Source organism: Epinephelus fuscoguttatus, linkage group LG6 (assembly GCF_011397635.1).
Source record: "Epinephelus fuscoguttatus linkage group LG6, E.fuscoguttatus.final_Chr_v1".
Taxonomy (NCBI): domain Eukaryota; kingdom Metazoa; phylum Chordata; class Actinopteri; order Perciformes; family Serranidae; genus Epinephelus; species Epinephelus fuscoguttatus.
In genome coordinates, this window is record NC_064757.1 from 33,431,191 (window position 1) to 33,452,172 (window position 20,982).

Consider the following 20,982-nt stretch of genomic DNA (forward strand, 5'->3'; position numbering starts at 1 on the left):
CCTGTGATAGTCTGGTGACCAATCCAGGGCATACCCCGCCTCTCGCCCAATGTCAGCTGGGATAAGCTTCAGCCCCCCCACAACCCTCAAGAGAATAAGCGGTTCGAAAATGGATGGATGGATAGTGGCATCAAGCGGTGAGGATTACAGACTGCAACCAGCCGAAACTTCTTCCGTTTACAATTCCTCCAGTGTTCATTGTTCAGGAGGATTTCTCCAGGTGATGAAATTATCTGCAAAGGCCTCATCCTCTCCAAAACAGGGGTCTCATTTATAAAACAGTGCGTAGAATCCAAATTAAAATGTATGTACAAACAAAAGCCAAAAATGGACCCAATAAATGTTTGACAATTTCTACAATCAGGCTTCCACCTTACCATCTGTATCGCCAATTTCCCATCTCCAAAATGTTCATCAGCATGTGTCAAAGTTCCTCCAATCAAGTCTGTTTTTGTAGATCACAACTTTTACATTGGAAGTGTCATTTTGTGTGTATGCAGTGTCTATGATTGAGACCCCTGGTGAATTAAACCGGACACTGAACACTGTTTCATGCTACAAATCAGTGTCCGATGCCGTTCAGCATGTTGAAGAACAGCTGCTAGCCCAGCGCCTGCTAATGTGTGCCCACCTTATTTCTGGACCAGGTGATTTAAACCAGTAAAAACGGAAAAAAGGAGTGGCTGCTCACTTCAGTGGCCGAAACAAAACCTAGAATGGCGCGATCTAGAGCCAGTATTTAGTTTGTCCGTCCTGGGCTACTGTAGAAACATGGAGGTGCAACATGGCTATCTCCATAGACAAGGTCCCCCTCCCTATGTGTATATAAATGGCTCAATCTCAAGTAACGACAATACAACAATTCATATTTTCAGATGATTATACACTAAAAATATATTTAGTAAATTAAATTCAATTTTTGCCAATGTATCCCCCTAAATCCTACACACTGGACCTTTAATATTTGGATGTCTTAGGCATTAATAACAGAAATCCAAAGACACCTGTATGGATTTTGGTAGTGGTGGTGCTGTGTAAAAAAAATACTGTCACAAATATAGGTTAGAGCATTTAAAATGTCTCATATCTCACCATGTGTTACTGCAAAGGTCTCCAAAAGTCACACAGAAGTCAGACAGACTTCTTAAACATCAGTAAAAAAAAAAAATCATGTCTGTAAGCAATTATCATAAAATTGAGAAAAGTTACAAGTATCAGGGTGGTAATGTAATGTTGTCTGATCTCTTAAGAAGGCACAGGGGAGTTAAAAGCCAAAACATCCCAACTTATTAAGAGACACAAATCTTCTAAACACAAGTATCAGTTTTATTGCGAGTGAAATACACTGCATTGCAGAAGAAGCTGTAAATGTCAACAAGATAAAACACATATTTTTTTTAATGAAACAGATGTGTCCGAGTTCAGAGGGCTGTGCAGGATCAGATCAGATCAGATGCTTTATTTCCCCCCAACTTTGTGTCCCGGCTCCTGGGTGAGGAGGCTGCAGCCTCCGGGGGCAGCTGCAGCCTCTGTACTCCTCACTCTGCCCCGTGTGTATGTGCGTGTGTGTATGTGTGTGTGTGTGTGTGTGGTGGCCCGGACGCCGAAGTGACGAGCCTTGTGGTGCAATGTACGTCTGCACCGTCCCCGGACTGACAGGGCCGGAGGTCCAATGAAATAAGTCGACATATTGAGGTTGTCAAATCAAAGCCAAAGGGGAGGCGCTGTCCCGTCGTCGTCTGAATTACGTCATGCACAAACAGCTGGTCGTTGGCAAAAATCTGAAAAAATGTAGACCAGCACAGCGACTGAGAACTGCACCCGGGCTGTAGCCCTCCACATAATATTCTGCTTCTAACGATGTGGCAACTGGAGCGTCTGGGCTCAGGATGTAGCCCTCCGAGGCTCCTCTTGCTTGTTTACACCTATCTGTGCGCTCTTGGAGGTGAGTGCTTTCCATTCAGTGTGTGTTGCTTTGATTCACGGGGAGCTGTTCCTTTTCTCGGGGGTGCTGAAATCCTCCCAGAGAGCAGCAGCAGCAGCAGCAGCGGCGGCGGCGGCAGCATCGGATCCCGTTTGTGCTTCTCAATCTCCTAAAACATCCACAGCCGCTGCTTCTAGTCTCGACCAGCAAACAAAACCGTGTCCAAGAACACAGGCTGGCTTCAGTTACGTGACGCATGGGGAAGGTTGCTGCTAATTATGGCACGCAACACATTGACAGATGCTTCTATAGGTTGTACGGTGCGATACTCGGGGCTGAATGTGTGGCCACAGGGAAGCACATCAGGCTGGACGCTTGCATTGTTGCTGTTTGTTTATTTGTTTGGGGGTTGTTTTGCTTTGTTAAAGAAGGCAGAGACAAGTTAAGACACGCTGGCTTCATGCAAATGTATCATCGGACGCTGGGGCAATGTTTAAGTTGTTATGTCCTGTGTTGAATGCACCTTAACTGGAGAACAGACTCACTTAACTTAAACCCTTAAATCCCTTTAATTCCGCCTCATGTTATCATTACATGTGACCAACAAGTACAAGATATTTCTCTCTCCTTTAGAAACAAAGCTAGACATGGAGAGTGTTTTCTATCCACCAAGACGTCTGTGCTGCTTCAAGACAGAGGTGTGAAACAAAAACCTCAGAGCTCAATTGTGAGACAACAATGAATCCATACCTACAGCACATGCTGTACTGGCTGTGGTCACGGAAGACCTGAGAGGTCTGTGTGAAGATGTTGCAGTCCACCTGACAGACTTGTTGCTGTTTCTCTTCATTGGTTTTGGTAAATCTTTGGACTTGGTCGAAGTCAGTGAGATCAGTGTCCCCCTTTGCCCTCTTTTCCCTGGATTACTGGGGTTCTTTTTCTCCCAGTGATATCAGAGAATTTAATGTATTTCTCAGTGCATTTGTTTGTTTATTTTGAATGCTCATTGTCTTTATGATCAGCTGGAAGTCACTTTACCCAGTGAGGATGCTGTGTTTGACTGAGAGTGGGAATTGATGGCTAAGGTGTGCCAAATTTTTCCTTTTAATCATTGTTGTTACAGATGGTTCTTCTGTCTTTTAAAATCCTTCAACATCATGCTAATAGAGGAGGAAATTTGAGAAGCAGCTTTTACCTCCGCTGTTCCCAAAAAACAAAGTTTAAAGACGATCCCGCTCAGCATTCAAGGGTAAATCTCCAGTTGGGATGACAAAAAGCAGGATTATGTCTGTATTAAGCCTCTAACAGAGTAAAACAGTGGTTGGGAGGCGCTCATTGAAGATTACTGAGATTACTGAATTCACAACCTCGCTGTAAGAACGCCTGTAAGCACTCTGCTGCCTTTATCTTTCAACGTCTTTATTGAGCTGGCAAACAAACAAGCATATTTAAATACTGTGTGGCGTGTTTACACCTTCATGTTAGGTGCAGTTACAGCGTGTGGCTGCTGGATTGTCACTGAGACATTTTTCCTTTGCAGGGTCTTTTTTTTCTTTCCCACATAGAGGGAGGTTAAAAATAGATATGCATGTTTATTAATCTAGTTTTCTAATAATAGCTTGGCATGTGGGTTTCAGGCATGTGTTCAATTTGTCACAACAAGCAAAGATGCTGATATGCTTGAAATGAAGCCTGTCTTTTGCCTGCGTGTACTGTACATATTACAGAATTGTGGGATGTGGAATCTGGCAAACACAAGGTTGTGACGATTACTATTGAAATGCTATTCAATAGTTTATTGGAAATTTACAGTCCATTGACATGAATGACGAATAAAATCAATGCATTTTTGCACACCTCTGTACAGACAGGTGTGTAGGAGAATGAATTGAGATAAAAATAACCCAGTGCACATCATCAACACTTACAGGGAACGTATGAAACATTCTCAGCTATTAAAACCATTGCTTCCGAAATTTGTTTTTTAACAACAAAGAAGCGTCTACTTGCCAACGCCATCACAGGGTGCACGCCTCAATCAAAGAGTGCTTTTCCCTTAACTGCAATATGTAATTATAATCTCCACACTGACAAGGTAAAACTATAAAAGAGAAGGCAAAGACTTGAGGAAAAATAAACTGAATTTTACGCAGCAGGAATTAGATTTTCTGAGTCCCCACTCCCCCGTAATCATCTCACAACCCCTTATGGGTGTCCTGACCCTCAGGTTGGGAACCACTGATGTAGAGAGCGTGTGGAAGCTTATTTTTGCTCTAATAAATGGCGACTTTCTTGTGAGGTTGCGTTGCCTGGAGATCGGGCGATGCACAATTCGTCCTGCTGTAAAGACTTTAAAATCCAGATGTGCATAATTTGGGATTTTTTCCTTTCAAACATCTGTTTAAACAACAAGTAATCAACTGGTTACAATGTCTTTTTAAGCTGTGAGCTGTCGCTGTGTTTCTGTCTTATCAGACAAGCAGAACATACGGTAGCTGTACTGAAGGCTCCAGCTCTGTAAGTGCCACACTCCACCTATTGAGTTTAGCACTTCAGTCGGTGACATGAAACCTGCTCCTCCTCAGCCTCAGTCATATGTATCCATTTAATGAAAGGGAAAGGACCTTAATGTAAAGAAGGCTCACATATAATGCAGATAGCTCACCAGAGGAAGGCTGGGATGAGAGTGAAATTAAGGCTGGGAGCTTTGTATGGGATTAAGCCTTAGTTCTTGACAGCGAGATTGCTTCATTCTTCTGAGTTTCTGCCTCCTTATCCTGTGTCTTTAGTATTCAAGGTTGCTTCCATAGGTGAGAGCCAGCGCGCGCTTTGAGGACTGGTAATAGTGTGGGGGAGAGGAGCAGAGCAGAGCCATTTTTCTCTTTTTCCTAACACACATTAGAACACACTGCACACTCAAGAAAACCGTTTCCTTCATGCATCCACGCCTCGGCGCCTTGTCGCTGTGGAGGGTCAGTTGTTTTTTTTTCTGTACTCCGTGCCGTCATCAAGGTAAAAGGCAGAAGCAGTGGCAAAGCGTGCAGCTGCAAATGACAGCATTAGTACAGTTCAGCTCGCTTACTGTGTCGCCACAACTCTTAAATGAATTGGGCTCATGCTGTTTTAGAGGCACAGGCTTTTCATGGCGTCCTCATTTTTAACAGTGATATCCTAGTTTCAACTACATTTGTACAAAGTGCAGGTGGGAGAAATTACCTCCAAAAAGAAACAAAGCAGTGAACACCATCGCCACAGGTATTCCAGGTACAGATGGTAGAAATGCATAAACACAAAGGGAGTGTGCTACAAATGTTCTCCTCCAGTGAAACATCAAGCCTCCACATTGTTCTAATGAAACCCAACTGTCTTTTTTTTATCTACTTATGTTTGTATTTATGATAACACCTATCTAAGAGAAGCAGTGTGTTCTAGTATAGCAATTAACTGACTCACACTCCATTTCCCCCACATTTTGCCCACCCGCTGGGTGTAGCTTGATGGCTCATGTAGGTAATGTGGCAGATTACACCTGCCACTTGTTCTGCTGCTTTTATATGCAGAGCCTTTGGTGGATGTAATCCAAGGATTTGACATTATGCAGGACGCGAGTGAGCCTGCATACATACATCTCCCTCTGCTGCTTTAAAAGGAGTTAAAGTCTGTGATCACATATTTAGATGATCTAGCGTTCTACAGTTTGCCAGGTTCAAGGGGAAGCTTGTCATTATGGACTTAAGACACAGAGACTGCTTATGCCTCTGTTCTGTTTACAAGGATGATAGTGCTGACAAATTGGAAAATGTTTGTTCTTGGGATTCAGTCTTTATGAGCAAAAGTCTTAACTCATTGTCAGCAGAGCTAGCAGTGTGGCTAGGGATGGCGATGTTGGTCTGTCCGTCCAGCGCTTTGGTTCAGACTGGGATCTCTTGACAACTTTTGGAAGGGTTGCCATTAAAATTTTGTACAGATATCAATAGTTCCCATGAGGATGAATTCTAATGACTTTGGTGATCTCGTGATCTTTTATCTTGTGCCACCAGTACGTAGAAATGTTCACATAGCCTGTGAAATATCTCAACATCTACTGGAAAAATTGGCACAAACATCTGGTACAGACCGTGTTGGCGCTAGAACAGATACTCAAGAGGGGCACGAGGCTTATAGCAGAGAGGGGCATCAAATAACTGGCAAGTGGCAACGTAATCATACATAGTGAAGGGAGACCGTTCGGTGGTATGCTCAGGGCCTCCCATAAGGAGAAAACAAGGGGACAAGCCTTCTGGGGCTCAGCTGCTAGGGGGGCCCATGGAGACCAACAAAATACCCCCCATTACTTATTAAAACAACAAAAACAAACATTGTATTTATTATTGCTTTAGTGAAATGTAATGTGTTTAGTTATGAATACCCCCTCTCCTGAAAATGGTATAAGCCTTTTTTTTTCCTTTTTTATATGCAACCGTTGCAAAAAAAAAAAAAAAAAATCTAGTAGAGAGAGCTTGCACATGCATTGATATCATCCTGAGATCCTGAAGAAAATAGTAAAAGTTAAAGCAGATTTGGAGAGGGCCCATATTTTGGACCTTTTCAAGGTCTCCGCCATTTCTTTTGTGTGGGCGTGGGGATGCTCCACAAGAGAAAATGTTACGAAAAACAATCACAAAATAGAGCGTTCCTGTTGCGTTAGCTGACAAAAACACAAGGAGAAATCCATTAGGTGTAAATAAATGCAAGGACACGCAAGGACTAAAACGTTTTATTCAAAACAGACATAAGCTAATACGTAACAAGATCACAGCAAATTGACGACACAGGCAAAATATCCAAATTATCTCTGTGTTTGTATTTGCGGAATGACTGTTAAATGAAGATAATGCTTTCCTGGGGTGTGGATTATACAGGAGGAGGTTTTTTCCACAGATTTTCAAGTGAAAGTGTGATTAGGAAGACAATGATATGCCTTTATACAAGGGAGGGGACACTGCCCCCTGGTGCCCCATTGTGGAGGCGACACTGTGCACAGACACTCCTGGTTCCCAGAGGATGAATCATAATTACTTTAAAGGTACCTTGACTTTTCATCTGGTGCCATCATCATGTCAAAGTTTAAATTTGACAGATACTTTGGTTAATGACTATGCTCAGCTGTACTTTGTGCAAATTAGCAAATGTTAGCATGCTAACACACTAAATTTAGATTGTAAACATGGTAGGCATTACACTGCAGGCTACCTGCTTAGCGACTGCACAGCATTGTCACTGTAGACATTTTAGCGTGCTTACACACATTTGTTTAATTGCAATTTATATACGTACCAGCATAGTTGGTGCTAGAGTACCTAGCCAGGCTAGGCTAACAAGGCTAACATTAACATCTTATGCCCATTGTTAATAAGAATCAAACCATTTTAGATAATTAACTTACTTCTGGAACATAATCTTCAGCCATAGCAATCAAGATGAGCAGTGCGAATGTGTCACACCAGTCGTGTGTGGATGCCAATGTAGGTTTGCAAAACCAAAAGCAACACTTGTAAAGAAACAACGTCATCAGCCATTGTTACTGTTGTGCTTTAAGTTGGCGCTAGCGTTGCTGGGAAAACAGAGATGTAAACAGATGTGTTCAGTGACATATTGATGTAGCTCTCTAGCCCGTGTAAAAGCAAACTGGTTCTTAAAAGCTCAAAGCTCAAAGCAGTATTGTGCAGAAGTGCAGCCTCACAGCCAATAGCATGGCTGTAGACTCTTAATCTTGTTGATCAAATGAAGGCAACACTTAATTATCTAAATAAGGATGTCTCTTTTTGTTTCTTACGTTTATGCTCACACATACTCAGACATGTTTTCCTCTGGTTCTGTTCCCTACAGATTGCCTTTTTGTGACTGAATACTTCACCCGTACGCCTCGTAAGCTGAATGCTTTCAACTCCTTTGCCAGTGTGGAACTGTTCCACTTCAATGTGCCTGACGACACCATGATGGCCGTATGGAACCTCATCACCTTCAAGGAGCAAGGGGGCACGTTTGGAGACAGCTGCCCAAACCGCAATGTGACTGTGTAAGACAATGACTTTGTCACAACATCTTTTTTTTCCCCCCCTGTCTCTGGAGCTGCTTGTGTTTAGCTCAGAGCCTTTCTTTTGTTGTTCTTTTGTTGAAGTTAGACACGTAGAAGCTGCTCCTTCTCTAGGGTATAAAAAGATAACAATAAGCACCTTATAAGCTCTACCTTTGGGAAAAGGGTTATAGCAGCTGGTTAAACCAGAGCGGCGTCAGCTATTACTGGCAGCCTTGACATATGGAGAAACTGCTGTTAAAGCATTAGCTGCATTTAACTTTTAATTCTGCCTGTCTATATTTATCATATTAGTAAGCAGTGTTTGTCATGAGAGCTGCCATCTCAGGTGACTTTTCTGTGTCCTTGTTACGTTGTGATTGACGTGTGCATGGTTATCACATTCATATTTGTAGAGCTGGTTATGATTATTAATGTTTTGGATTCGAATTTTTCATATTTTAAATAGATGAAGCCATCTGTGCTCGTGCTATCAGCTGTTCTTATGGATGGATTTTGTATTTGACAGATGCCTCTGTTGTTTCAGAAAATATTAGGCCTAACAGAGAATACATTCTGGCTTTGTGATTAATAGGTACTTCAGGTCTGGAGCTCCTCCAGTAATAAACCCCCTGTACACCCGCTTCCCCCGGGACACAGTCGTCCCAGGATCCTTTGCTGTGACTCTTACCTGGACGCTACCAAACCGTACAACAGGAGCATTCAACGTGACCAGCCCGCTCCCTGGAGACTGGTTCCTAGCCGCACACTTACCCAAGGATGAGGGCAAGATCTCAGTCAAGGTGAGCCTGAACATTCATCACAAATAAACAGCAAAGTTTTATGTTAGAATTTGAACCTTTGAGTTGTGATTTTGGCAGCGTAGTTGATGCTAACATAGGCCACTTTGTTTTTTTCTTATCTGTAACTGATTAAGTTAACAACCAGATTCATCCTTTATCAAGATAAAGTATCTACAGCCATGGTAGCAGCTCTGTGAGATTATAAATTGGCACCAGCCTGGTCTCATTGCCTGGCCGTCAAAAACCAACACTTCTTCACACCCCTCGGCATGTGATACGGATGCTGAAGGCACAGGGCTTTCAGCTAATTCCAATGTAAACCCATCACCAGCAATATTAGAGTAAGTGATGTAGTATGAAGAGTGAGAAGGTCCATATAGGCTGGAAGGAAGAGGTGGGGGTGGATGAGTCAACCAAACACAGACTTTGAGACAAGAGACTGCTGTTTGTGCCTCATGTGAAACCCAAAGTCATTGGTTCTTTAACGTAGCATTACTTGAGTCTCGTCCGTGATGTAGTTACTACCCTCGTGAGGTATTTACAACACATTACGTACTTATTTTAACTCAAAATGCTGTATTTTTTTTTTTAAAGTTTAGTTTTGTTGCCTAAACCTGACTGTGATGGTTTGACAACTTTAATCAAATGTTACGAGTTTTACCCTTGAGACAGCTGTTTGTCACATACAGAATTTAAAGAGTGCATCTCATAGAGACGTAAAAGTGTGCGTTTGGCATTGTAATCACATGTGAGAGTGCCAGTATTTGATGACCTAGGATGACAATGCATTGTTGGCACAGTAAAGCTTTGAGCTAAATGCTAACACTAGTACACTAGCACACTCACAATATTAATGTTAACATGAAGATTTTTGGCAGTTATAGTGTTAAGGATCTTAGTTTGGTTTAATAGCATCACAATATTTGCTAATTTCAACATGTTTTCATCCCAAGTCGTCACATATCACCACTTTGTCAGTGGCCTTTCATGTCTATGCATTATGCTATGTATCCTTCTGTATCTTCTGTTAAAGTTCCAGCATGCTGCTACCAAGGCTGGGATGGCAACAAAAGCACATGGTTAGGTTTAGAAAAAAACCCCATCATGGTTTGTCTCTACATTCATACAGGAAGCGAACGCCAGGCTCCTGGGTAAAAGTCCGTGATGTATTTGACCAACCTGCCCTAAAAGGACTTTCCAGCTCCTTATATTAGATTGTTACCAGCAGCATTTCCACCTAAAGGCATCCAGTCTGGTGGCGTATCATAGCACTGCAAAAGGTTTCGTCTGGCCGCGTCAGATACTAACGCCGTCCAACTGCGTATCATACCACTGCAATTTGCCAATATCACTGACAAAGTGGCATTATTCGATGACTTAGGGATGAGAACGGGCTGCTAATTTGCACTGAACACGAAGAATAGCTGAGGCTGCCTCGGATGATGTTAGCTTTGCAGGTATTTAGTCAAAAAACAGAGTATTTGATGAAACTCAAATATAATCCTTTTACCTGCTATTTGCCAAAGTTATTACATTAATGTCTGAATCAAATTTAATGGCAGTTCTTCCAAAAGTTGTCAAGACATTCCACTCCAAACCACAATTGTCAACCTCATGAGGACGCTAGAGGTAAAGTCACATGCTAGACACAACAATTTCAATCAATAAGTGAATTTTTTACCAACTTGTGGAGGTAGCTAAAGTCAGGGGATCACCAAAATCAATAGGATTTATCCTCTAGGTACGACGAATGCCTTCTCCAAGTTTCCTAGCAGTCCATCTGATTGCTGTTGAGACATTTAATTGACTACCAAAACCTGCCCTCATGGTGTTGCTAGAGGAAAAGTCAGGGGATCACCAAAGTTTTTAGTATTTGTCCTTCTTTTCCTCATGAATATCTTTACATAATTTCATCCAATAGTTGTTGAGATAAGTCAGAGTTGGTGAAAGTGGTGGAAAAGTGACCAAAAGACCAACATGTCTGGAACCAAAGAAGAGAAATCTCATCCAGCACCAGCCGTTTAAAGCAGCACATAAAAAGCTTTAGTCACTGCCTTTTTTTAACCATCACTCACTATGGAGACTGGTGAAACAGGCACTTATCTATGTGAAAGTGTTATGTAAGATAACTTAAATGAGATCTACATCTAAAATGTTTTCTTCATGGTAACTTAACTCCGTGTAATGATAGAAATGATGTAAGTGTTGGTTGGGATTAGTATTCCTGCTCGTGCTGCCGAGCTTAAAGAGGCAGAACAGTGTCAGAGAGTTTTTCTTCATCTCATCATGTTCTCCTGTTTTGGCCACATAAAAACACCTGCTGATTTCCATTTCAGGCAATTTATTTGTGACTGGCATGGTGTTCAGTTGTGCTTCCTTTGTGGATTCCACTGGCTGGCACAAGTGCACCTGGAACACACAACAATCAAAAATATCATCAAAAGTTGCTATCAACATTGCATGTACAAAATAATTGGTTTGCTTTGGGGGCATTGAGAATAGAAGCCGCTGTGGCTAAAATGTGACCAGCACTGTGCAGATGGAAATAAAACACCTTTTCCACATTTTGCTTTCTGAGGCAATTTTTTTCAGCAACCGAGATGTGATGTTATCAGTTCAGAAAGGAAACACGGGTGAAGGCAATGCAAGCAGAACGGGGGGGGATGCACGCTGCATTTATCACGATATCTGTCAAATACTAAACTTAGCACACAGGATATAAGTATTTAGGAACACAAAGGAAGGAGCAATGATGGACTGTATTTTCTGTCAGATGTTCTTTGACATGCTGAAATGTCAAAGCAAACAAGTATCATATGTGTCATTCGAGTAAATCTCTCTGAAAATAATTTTATCTGTATTCTCTCGTAGAATAACAAATAGTTAAATGCATTTTTTTCTATTTCTTTAATCTATTTTTTACCCCATAATGTCTTTAAGAAGACAAAAAGCAACATTGGTTACAGACAAGATGCTTTTTCCATCATTTGCTTATGAGGACCAGATGTACCATATCCTGATTATAAAGTCATTACACGTCATACAAAGAGAAAATGAATGTGGAATAAGTAATAAATTATATTAAATGATAACCCATGCATCCAACCATCTTTTAGACTTCTGTTTCTACAACTTTATTGAGGTGTAGGGAAACCATTTTATCTTGTATCTGGGTAATGGTGACACTAGTTAGTTCCAGGCTGTAGTAACATATTCATGAAAGCGACGGTTGTGGGAATTCAGTGAGAAAGACTAACTCTTAATATCATCAATCACAATTCTGGAGGGGGTTTCTTTTCTCTCACTTACCCATTACTTAAAAAGATCTTACTGTTTTATGATGATCATTAAAATCAAGCTTTGACATGATATATTAGCTTTTTATTAAATGTTGGATGCTGGCCAGTCTGCATCGTCTGCTGTCAGTAAAATGGGGCCCCGGTCCCAGACTGCAAATATAGAAAACAGTCTTTAAAAGCTGCAATTAAGTATCTTTTTTTCCACTCATTAAAACAACTCATATGTTCATATCCTTTGTAAATTAGTATAATTTTTCCTACAAAGACCAAAGGCAGTGTTAGCTGATAAAGTCTAAAGCCATTTAACATATTATTCCTGCAATAAACCTTTCCTATGTGAGCCTTTAAACGACAGTTCACCCCAAAAATCAAAAATACATGTGTTTCCTCTGACCTTTTGTGAGCAGTTTCATATAGGAACTATTTTTCTTTCTACGGTACTACACCTGCCAACCATTACTGAACAGAAGCAAGTGTGCATCTACTGCTAGCTCACCTAGCACCACTGAGCTGAGCCCGGTCTCTCTTAAAAGTCATTGAAATCTGGCGCTTAGGCAGCATCAGAAATCAACGGAAAAAGGCGCCCTTTAACGTCGGCATGATACATGGCCGATTGCCATTATAGTTTAACAGCACGCGTTTGGGGGAAATGCGGCGGGACAAGGGCGAAAATTAAGGTGGTGAAAGTCCGACTGGGGTGGACGGCAGGGGTGGTGGATGGGTCCACGTGCTTTTGTTGCCTAAACCCAATTGTGTGTGTTTGTTGTTGAAGGAAAAAAAAAAAAAGTCAATTCATGGTGTTGTACCAACATAGTGTGTTTATTTTGAAAGAGACTGTACGTAAATGTTAAGTTTCCTGTGAAAACGGAAGTGTATTTCGAAAGATGACAATGCATGTAACAGGCAGAACTTGACACGGCGTCCCAACGCACCCAGGGATGTCGAAAGTCCATGACCAAAACGTCGATATGTGATAAGGTGTTGCTGAGCTAGCTATCAGTACAGCTCAGCCAAGGAGGACACCATTCATGTTTATTATTAATATACTCACGGACCAGAGGCTAGTGTAATGCTAGCTAGCTCAGTGGTGCTAGGTGAGCTAGCAGTAGATGCACACTTTGTTCTGCATGTTGAGGGGGTCGGTGGGTGTAGTTCAATGAAAAGAAAGTAGCTCCAACATGAAACTGCTCACAACAAGGTCTGTGAGTTACTTTGGATTATTACTGTTGACTTTTACAGAGGTATGTTTTTGGTGTGGTGAGCACCACATGCTGAGTGCAATCTAGTTCCATTATATTTGAGAGAAGGCAGATATCTCTACGGCCTATATCTCTGACACTCTCCAACTCACACCAAAACAATCTAGACCAATAAATAGCACTACAGGTTAGAAGAAAATATGTGTTTTTGATTTGGGGAAAAATGTCTCTTTAAAATAATACTGGGAGGGATTCCTTTCTGTCTCATTTAAATGTGTAAATGCAACTCAAATCAATGCAGTTCAGTACAACAGCACCACTTACTACAGACTCGAAAATGACCATGGAGTTCAATAAAGCTGTACACAAGCTTTCAAATGTTGCAATCATTGCAGCACTATTGCAATGGATTGCATTAGATTGTTCAGGTGTACCTAATAAAGTGGGAGCTCAGTGTGTACCCCAGAGTTTTCCATAAAATTGCATCGTCTCAGTGGGTCATTCTGACTGAAAGAGCTAAAGTAATGCAATTAGTCAGGGTTTCAATGGGTTTTTTTAGTGCTCCGTGGCCTAAATTGGGTTTTAGAGGCTTTAACATCCTGCCAAGACTGAATTCCTGATGGAAATAAATTAATACCTATATCTTCTTTTCTGGCATGAAAACGGTCAAATTTAAAGCTATTGAACGGCATCAAAAGATGTCTGCACTTATAGTGTAAAAACATTGGGCTTTAAAAGCCCCATATTACTTGAGAGCCTTAATTAAAACACAACTTGCTCTACATGACACATGTGCAGGTCCAGCTGACAGGCTGTAATAAATCAAAGGGTCACCTCGGCAGCTCCCGACTAATGACATGCCACGGTAATTGTGGCTCGAGCAGGCGGGGTCAGTGATCGGCTGACAGGAATGAAGGACCTCATTTGGCATTCACACCTGTCCTTTTGAGTCGGGTGCAAAAGACGCCCCCATTCCATTTTAAAACAAATTTTTACAGCGGATCATGTGTGGAAACAATACACGGCCTCCTGGCTCTGAGTCGTTCTGTCTGCTCGGCTCATCTCACACAGTAATGCACATCAAGCATTAATGGTTCAGAACAACATGAGTGAAATAGTGGGTGTGTGTTACGCTGTGTGGCAGGCAGAGGGAGGACAGAGTGATATTAATCCAGGAGGCTGTGACAGGCTTTATACACACAGTCCATTAGGAATTTTCAGCCAGTCTGAATGATATCTAATCTGCTCCTTACCAGCTTTTAAGAAACATTGGTGAGTTAACCACTAAAATACCATCTGAACCGCTGCTGTGTTTTCTCTGCAGGGTCTCTCTGAAGAATGCCAGTATCTGTTCCAGCCTCAGCTCATTGTCCAGAGGCTAATTGGGATTTCAGTGCTTTATCCCGGTTACTTCATCGACCAGATGATCCCCATCCATAACAGATCTGCACTTTATAAGTAAGTCTTCCAACTAAGCTTCCAAAACCAACAGTCAGGATGGGTCGGATTTTAAATTAAGTCCTTAATCTTGAACTATCTAAGAAAAAAATTCCCTTTATTTTGCACAGTCAACCTCCATAGTTGCTCCTCACCTGCCTCTTAAATTATGATTTTCCAGGAGCCTTCTCTGTAAGCTTATCTTGCATTTTCATTTTAAAAAGATGCAATTTCCAAGTGTGTGCTTACAGTCTGCACATCTTTATTAACTTCCCCTTCTCTAAAAGTCACCTCAGTCTTGTGAGCAGAGGAATATGAATTTTCAACGTTTGTTTTCTGTTGCTTCTGATCTTTCGAAGGTGCCTAAAGGAAAGAGAGTCGTTACTGAGCTGTGCATGATAACTAATGATGTGAAGGGTATTAGTTTATTATTGAATACTATATACAATATATTTATATCTTAATTATGTTGTTGGTGTGTGTATGTGTGAAAATTTTATCCTTTTTTTTATTTAAAACACCAGCCTCTGCAGCGTATTAGTATTCTTATTAAAGAGAAAATGGGCAAAATGTCCAAAAGACCAGTAATTGAAACTGAAACTGGCATTTAATTAGATATTAAGTTGCTACAAAGGTACCTGCTCTAGAGCAAAGTACGTGTTACATTACCGTTAAAGTAATTCACATAATTAAACTGCAATGACAAAGACATGCTGTTTCCTTCTGGGAATAATTACTGGGGCCTTTTTAGACATTTTTTTTAGCTAATAAACATTAACTTGAATACTTTATTTTACAGCTCTGTTCCACATTTTGCTGTCTGATACAGTGTAAAGCCTGGGTTGGTATTATTATCATCTAAAACATGTCTCTGTGTGTGTGTTTTTCTCTATGTGTGTGCTTGTGCAGAGTGTTCATCCCCAATTATATATCAAAGGTGAAAGTTCAGCTGGTAAACTGCAGCACCAAGAACAAGAGTAGCGACAGTTGTCCTGTGGTTTTGAAGATAAGAGCGCGGGCGCCGCCAGTGCATAACTCAAGTGCCCTCGACTGCAGGGAGTGGAACCCTTGTGAATTAGACACTCTCGTACCTGCCTGGGAACAATGGTACTACATCCTGGTGGAGAGATATCTAAGTAACTGCAACGTCTACTTCCGTATCGGGGTGCAGGTCACAGGTGAGTGTGTTTTATGGTCAAAATGTGATTAATGAGCCTTAAGGGTTTTTTTTCCCTTCATTCTTATGAATTTTATTTCTGGCTTGTTTTGATTCTCAGTTGCCTCAGAGCTTATGTTTCAAGGCTGACTGTACATGTGGCAAAACACAGCAGTAAAATGCTTTCTTAACATTAAATTAAAAGCACTGAGATGATGAGAACAGAATACCCATTCTCATCTATTCATCTTATCCTTGAAAGTCCTTGAAACATGTAGATTTTAGAGGTATAACAATAAAGAAATCCCTCTCAATCATCACTCATGAACCACTAGATGTTTGTGGCAGTGTATTTATCTCCAAAGAGCCTGCCCTCTGCCTGTGTCTTCTTATTTCCATCTTGTTTTGCTGTGTTAGGGACGTCTCTGGGCTGCAACCTTTGGGCAGTGGCGTGTAGCCCCAAGCTAATAATAGGGAGTAGGTGCGGTTGTGACTTTATAAAAAGGTAGCCACCCAGGTGCCAGGCTGCAAGCAGCGGGCATCCAAGAGGAAGCTATGAACATCACAGACACAGCGCAGGAAAAAAGCAAATATAGAGAGGCGAAACGCCAAGCGGACAAAGCTTGTTCAGAGATGAGAGTGAATCTGGGTTGGCTTTCACTTTCACTGGCAATGCTGTTCACAAAGAGTAACCAACAAAAGATATACCTGCGTAGTATACCTTTAATTACTGTATACACCCAGTAGCTTGATCTTGATCTTGATCTACCGGGCCTTAATATATATATATTTCATATTATCTGTAATATAATCCAACCACTTAAACAGGCATTAGTCATAGACGTCAAAGAAGCAGAAATTAAAACCTTAATGAGTCCCTACTTTTTCATAACGGGTCTGTTTATTGCTTAAGTTTATAATCACCACTGTGGCAAAAGTCATTGGTTGGTTGTACATTTATCACTTGTAGATTATTTTAATGCTTTCACATTCAAGCACGATATTTGAGCTCTCTGGTATCCCTGCTTTTTGTCTCACTGTGAAAAAACCTTACAGTGTTTCATTCGTCCCATCAGGCTTTTGTGCAGACCGTTTAAATAAGTGTATTTTACCAATTAAACAAAATTATTTAATGCTTTATGAGACGATTTCCCTCTCCTCTCATCATTTTAAAATGAATTGTGATCATGTTTATCACCACAATCTGCTGTTTGCTTGCAGTGTTGTTCATAATTTTTCTTCCTGCTGCTTTTGATGTGCAATTCAAGATGATACCAGGGTGGTTTCTGTAAACTCATAAATTAGGGCCAAACAAAGGCTCAAAGCAGATCTCTGCAGCATGTCATACCTAACATCCAAAATTAAGTCAAAAAAGGGTTTTTGCTTCCTTTCACAGGTGCTCTCTGAAGGCGACTGTTTCCTACGTGTGATTTTGTCCTTGAATCAAAGCAACAGTCTTTTAAAACATGTTTTGTTGGGGAAGAAAGGGAGGGCAGACACAGTCGGACCATTAAGAGGCTTGTTCAAGTAAAGACTGGAGCCCAAACTGTGGGGATTCATATGGGATTGCTAAGAGGCCAGTGATACCATGCTTAAGTGCTACATGCTGTTTTGGGGTTGTGGAGAGCTGAGATATTTTTTCGTGCTCACTCCACAGGGATGGCTCACAAATCTGTGGGAAGTCCTCTCCCATGTAGCGATCTCCTCCCTCTGTTGGACACTGTACAGTGCACTTTGTCACCATGGCAACACAGACACTAATTATTCACACTCTGTCTCTCCCCCTTGCCTGCCAGGCAGATCTTACTTGACCTTTTGTGGATTTAAATTGAAGAACACCTCAGGTTCAGGGAAAAGACCATCTGGAGTCCTCACCTTCTCATGCTTCTCTCGCTGTTATTGTTGTTATGAGCCGTCTCAGAAATATGTGCCCTTATTCGGATTCAGTCCAATTTACAGATATCATGTTTTCTGGCTAGACAGGAAGTGGTGAAACTAGGTTGCACTTTATTATTTATTATTGTTGTTTATACAGTATTTTCACTGCAGGTGTCTTGCCCTCAATAGGTGGTTGGGCATTGAAGACAATGTATGTGTTAGGCTGTGTATAAAAAGAAAAATGAACCCAGTGCTTTTGGATTATGAATGTTATGAAACGATACGCACTTCCCTTCCACTCCCACCCACCCACACATATGCATACATAAGCATGCGCTACATATTTGGACTGATTTTACACAGATTTTTCATGTTTCCACCAAACTTACATTTGCCTCTAGCCAGCCGTATTTGGTATTTCGGTATTTTTAGGAGTGCTTCAGCTGCCTGAGCGGACATCAAAATACTTCAAACCCTTTCAGAGACAACACTATGCAAACGAGGCTGAGCTAGAAAAGCCTTTGAAATCCTTTGCCCTTGGGGATTGGCGGTATGTGATGGTGCTTTGCCAGTTGCCATCAATGACCATTTTGCAGAGTTGCTTTGTGTTGAGTGAAAGCATACTGTTTGCAATTACTGTGAATCTTTGTCTCATTAAAAAGCAGTGTACAGCGCTGAACCTCGCTGTTTACATTATGGAAGCCAGCCGAAGGGGATCATTTCAAACATTTGCAAAAGACTTGGTTGCTTAGCATGCATAATAACGCAAGTAAAATAACTGACTTGGTTATTGCCTGTTAGTTTGAGTGTTGCTGAGGATCGGTTGTTTGACTTTATGGTAGAGATCATTACACAAGATGTTGCAAGGTGCATTTTTAAATGCTCCTGCAACAAGCCAGTGAAAATCCATCTTACTGGAATCAGTTGGATTGATTTCCTTTGTGAATCTCATGTCTCTCTCTCCTCTGACTAGATTGCTCCAAGTCCAATTTGTCGAAGGACCAAGCTCAGCCCAGCTCCTCCATGAACATGCCTCAGTCTTTTGGAACGGCGATGGGTTTCTCCCTCTCTGACACGCTGTCCATGGCCTCCTTGCCCAGCCTGTCACAGAATGCCAGTCGCTTGCACACCTCAGAGGACAGCATCATTTACCTCGCCCCCACCGCCGACACTAACAAGTGCTGGCCCATCCGTCCGACTCTGCGCAACGAGCTGGACACCTTCTCTGTGCACTTCTACGTGTTCTTTGGTCCAAATATATCGATCCCACCGGACAGGGCCGCTGTGTTCGCCATTAACCTGATGCCAGTTCTAGACAGTGGAGGAGTCCTCAACATGGAGCTCAAACTCAACATGGTGAGTTGCTCCGATGACGCTATTACTGCTTGTTTTAAAGGTATAATTCATGATCCAATCGTAAACATACATTTAAACAAATTAAAATTTTTTTGACTGTATAAACAGTTTTTAATTCAAGAAAACGGGATTATATTTTAATCTATCATCACAACATGCTTATGTTTATAATCAAGGTACTTCAGTTGGCTATACGTATGTATTTCAAGTGGCAGCCTCTGGGGATGAAAAATGGAAGTGCCAAAAACTGCAGTTCTTTGAATGGCCACTAGAGGCTGGCCACAGAAGCGAGTCAATCCACATTGAGCCCCATGTTAAGATAAACTTAACAGCAGAAATACACATGTTTACAGCCTGGTACAAAAATGGTTTTGGTCTCAAAAGCTAATTTCCCCCTTCATTACAACTCTGTGGGGAGTGAATCTTTATATAACTCACCCATTTTACATTTAATTAAGGCTTAAAGTTATGCATAATTAAGGGCAGGCGGCTTCAAGTCCTCAGCATCTCAGTCAGATCCACCCCTCACTCTCTACAGCTTGACACTCTTTCCCATATATGGTGATTTCTGGTTCCGAAAAACCAAGATGGCGACTACTGAAATGCTGAACTGAAGACTTCAAAACAGGAGTCCACAAACCAATGTGTGATTTTGGGGTAGCTACACCCGTTATTTTTTATATAGATGTCAGTTTAGCTTCAGTTATACAGTATGTCAAAAAATTAAGGACTGGACAAGATTGAGCACTGATTAATTCATTGCTTTTATTTGATAAATTAAAATACAATACACAAATGTGCACACAGTCATAAAATGCATCAGAGTGGTACAGTAAAGTCACATGATTTATTTGCATTGTGGTCCTAAAATCAAGGCTAGGAGGCAGCCAGGAATAGGGAATGACATGTAAATGCTACTTATATGTCATCTTTACATTTATACACCTAATATAGAGACATAAAACACAATGTTATACAGTCATAAAAGACAATAAAAAAACTCTCAAACTCAGAAACAAGACCAGAAGCTTACACTTGTCCTGGAAAGGACATTTCACTATACAAACTTTTTCCATGGTTTCAGCTGGGTTTTTTTAAACTATTCAGAGACTGGGCAGATTTAAATTCCTTTGGGATTTTATTCCACTCTTCTCCCCGGTGTAGAGGAATGTGCTTCTCCCTGCTGTACTTTGTAGATTGGGCTGTTTCAGAGTACACACACTAGCCGTTGTATTCAGGCCATGAGCATCCCAAACATACTGAACATGCCCAGTAAAATAGTTTTGACATAGATCTTGTGAAGTCTTACAGTATATACCATGATAAGTTTTAACTGTTGAGATTTACCTTCAACAGGGAGCCACTTGTCTTAAAATGGTTTGAGCGAATATGTGTTCTTGGGCTGAGATAATGGACGACTCTCATTAGTTTGTTCTGGGCGTTTTGAAGCTTATCTTTTGTTCTTTTAGGTGTACCGCTGTACCATCATGCAGCTGTAATCATTGTGGCATTTAACTAATGATGTAGCTAATGCTGTCTTGGTTTTCTTATGGAGGAACTTGGATATTCCTCTTCACATGTTGTGTCTTTGAATGGGCCTTCCCAGTGACAGAGGGGGCCATAGATCCACTGGTCATACACTGCTCCAGTTCACATCCAAGACAAATAACTGAATATTTTTCCTGTGTCTTTGTTCTGTTGCACTCACAGAAAAGCTTAATTCATGCCTTGATCCAAAAACAATACATTCAGATTTGCCTCAGTGCGAGGAGAACTTATTGTCACATCGCCAACTCATTACTTTTTGGAGCTCTATGTTTTCTTGGAGAGTCCTTATTAGGAGTAAGCCCTTCAGTTGTACCATCTCATTTTCAA

At 41.2% G+C, this 20,982-nt stretch overlaps 1 protein-coding gene across 1 annotated transcript in view; it reads left to right on the top strand.

Moving 5' to 3' along the window:
• Nucleotides 1–1,772: 1,772 nt before the first annotated feature.
• tmem8b (transmembrane protein 8B) overlaps nt 1,773–20,982 on the top strand; it is a 59,423-nt gene continuing 40,213 nt past the window's right edge. The window contains exons 1-6 of the mRNA XM_049579841.1: nt 1,773–1,945; nt 7,793–7,982; nt 8,575–8,782; nt 14,605–14,738; nt 15,627–15,895; nt 18,725–19,107. Of these exons, the coding sequence (XP_049435798.1) occupies nt 1,861–1,945; nt 7,793–7,982; nt 8,575–8,782; nt 14,605–14,738; nt 15,627–15,895; nt 18,725–19,107 (1,269 nt within the window). The 5' untranslated portion in view covers nt 1,773–1,860. The remainder of the gene's footprint in view (nt 1,946–7,792; nt 7,983–8,574; nt 8,783–14,604; nt 14,739–15,626; nt 15,896–18,724; nt 19,108–20,982) is intronic.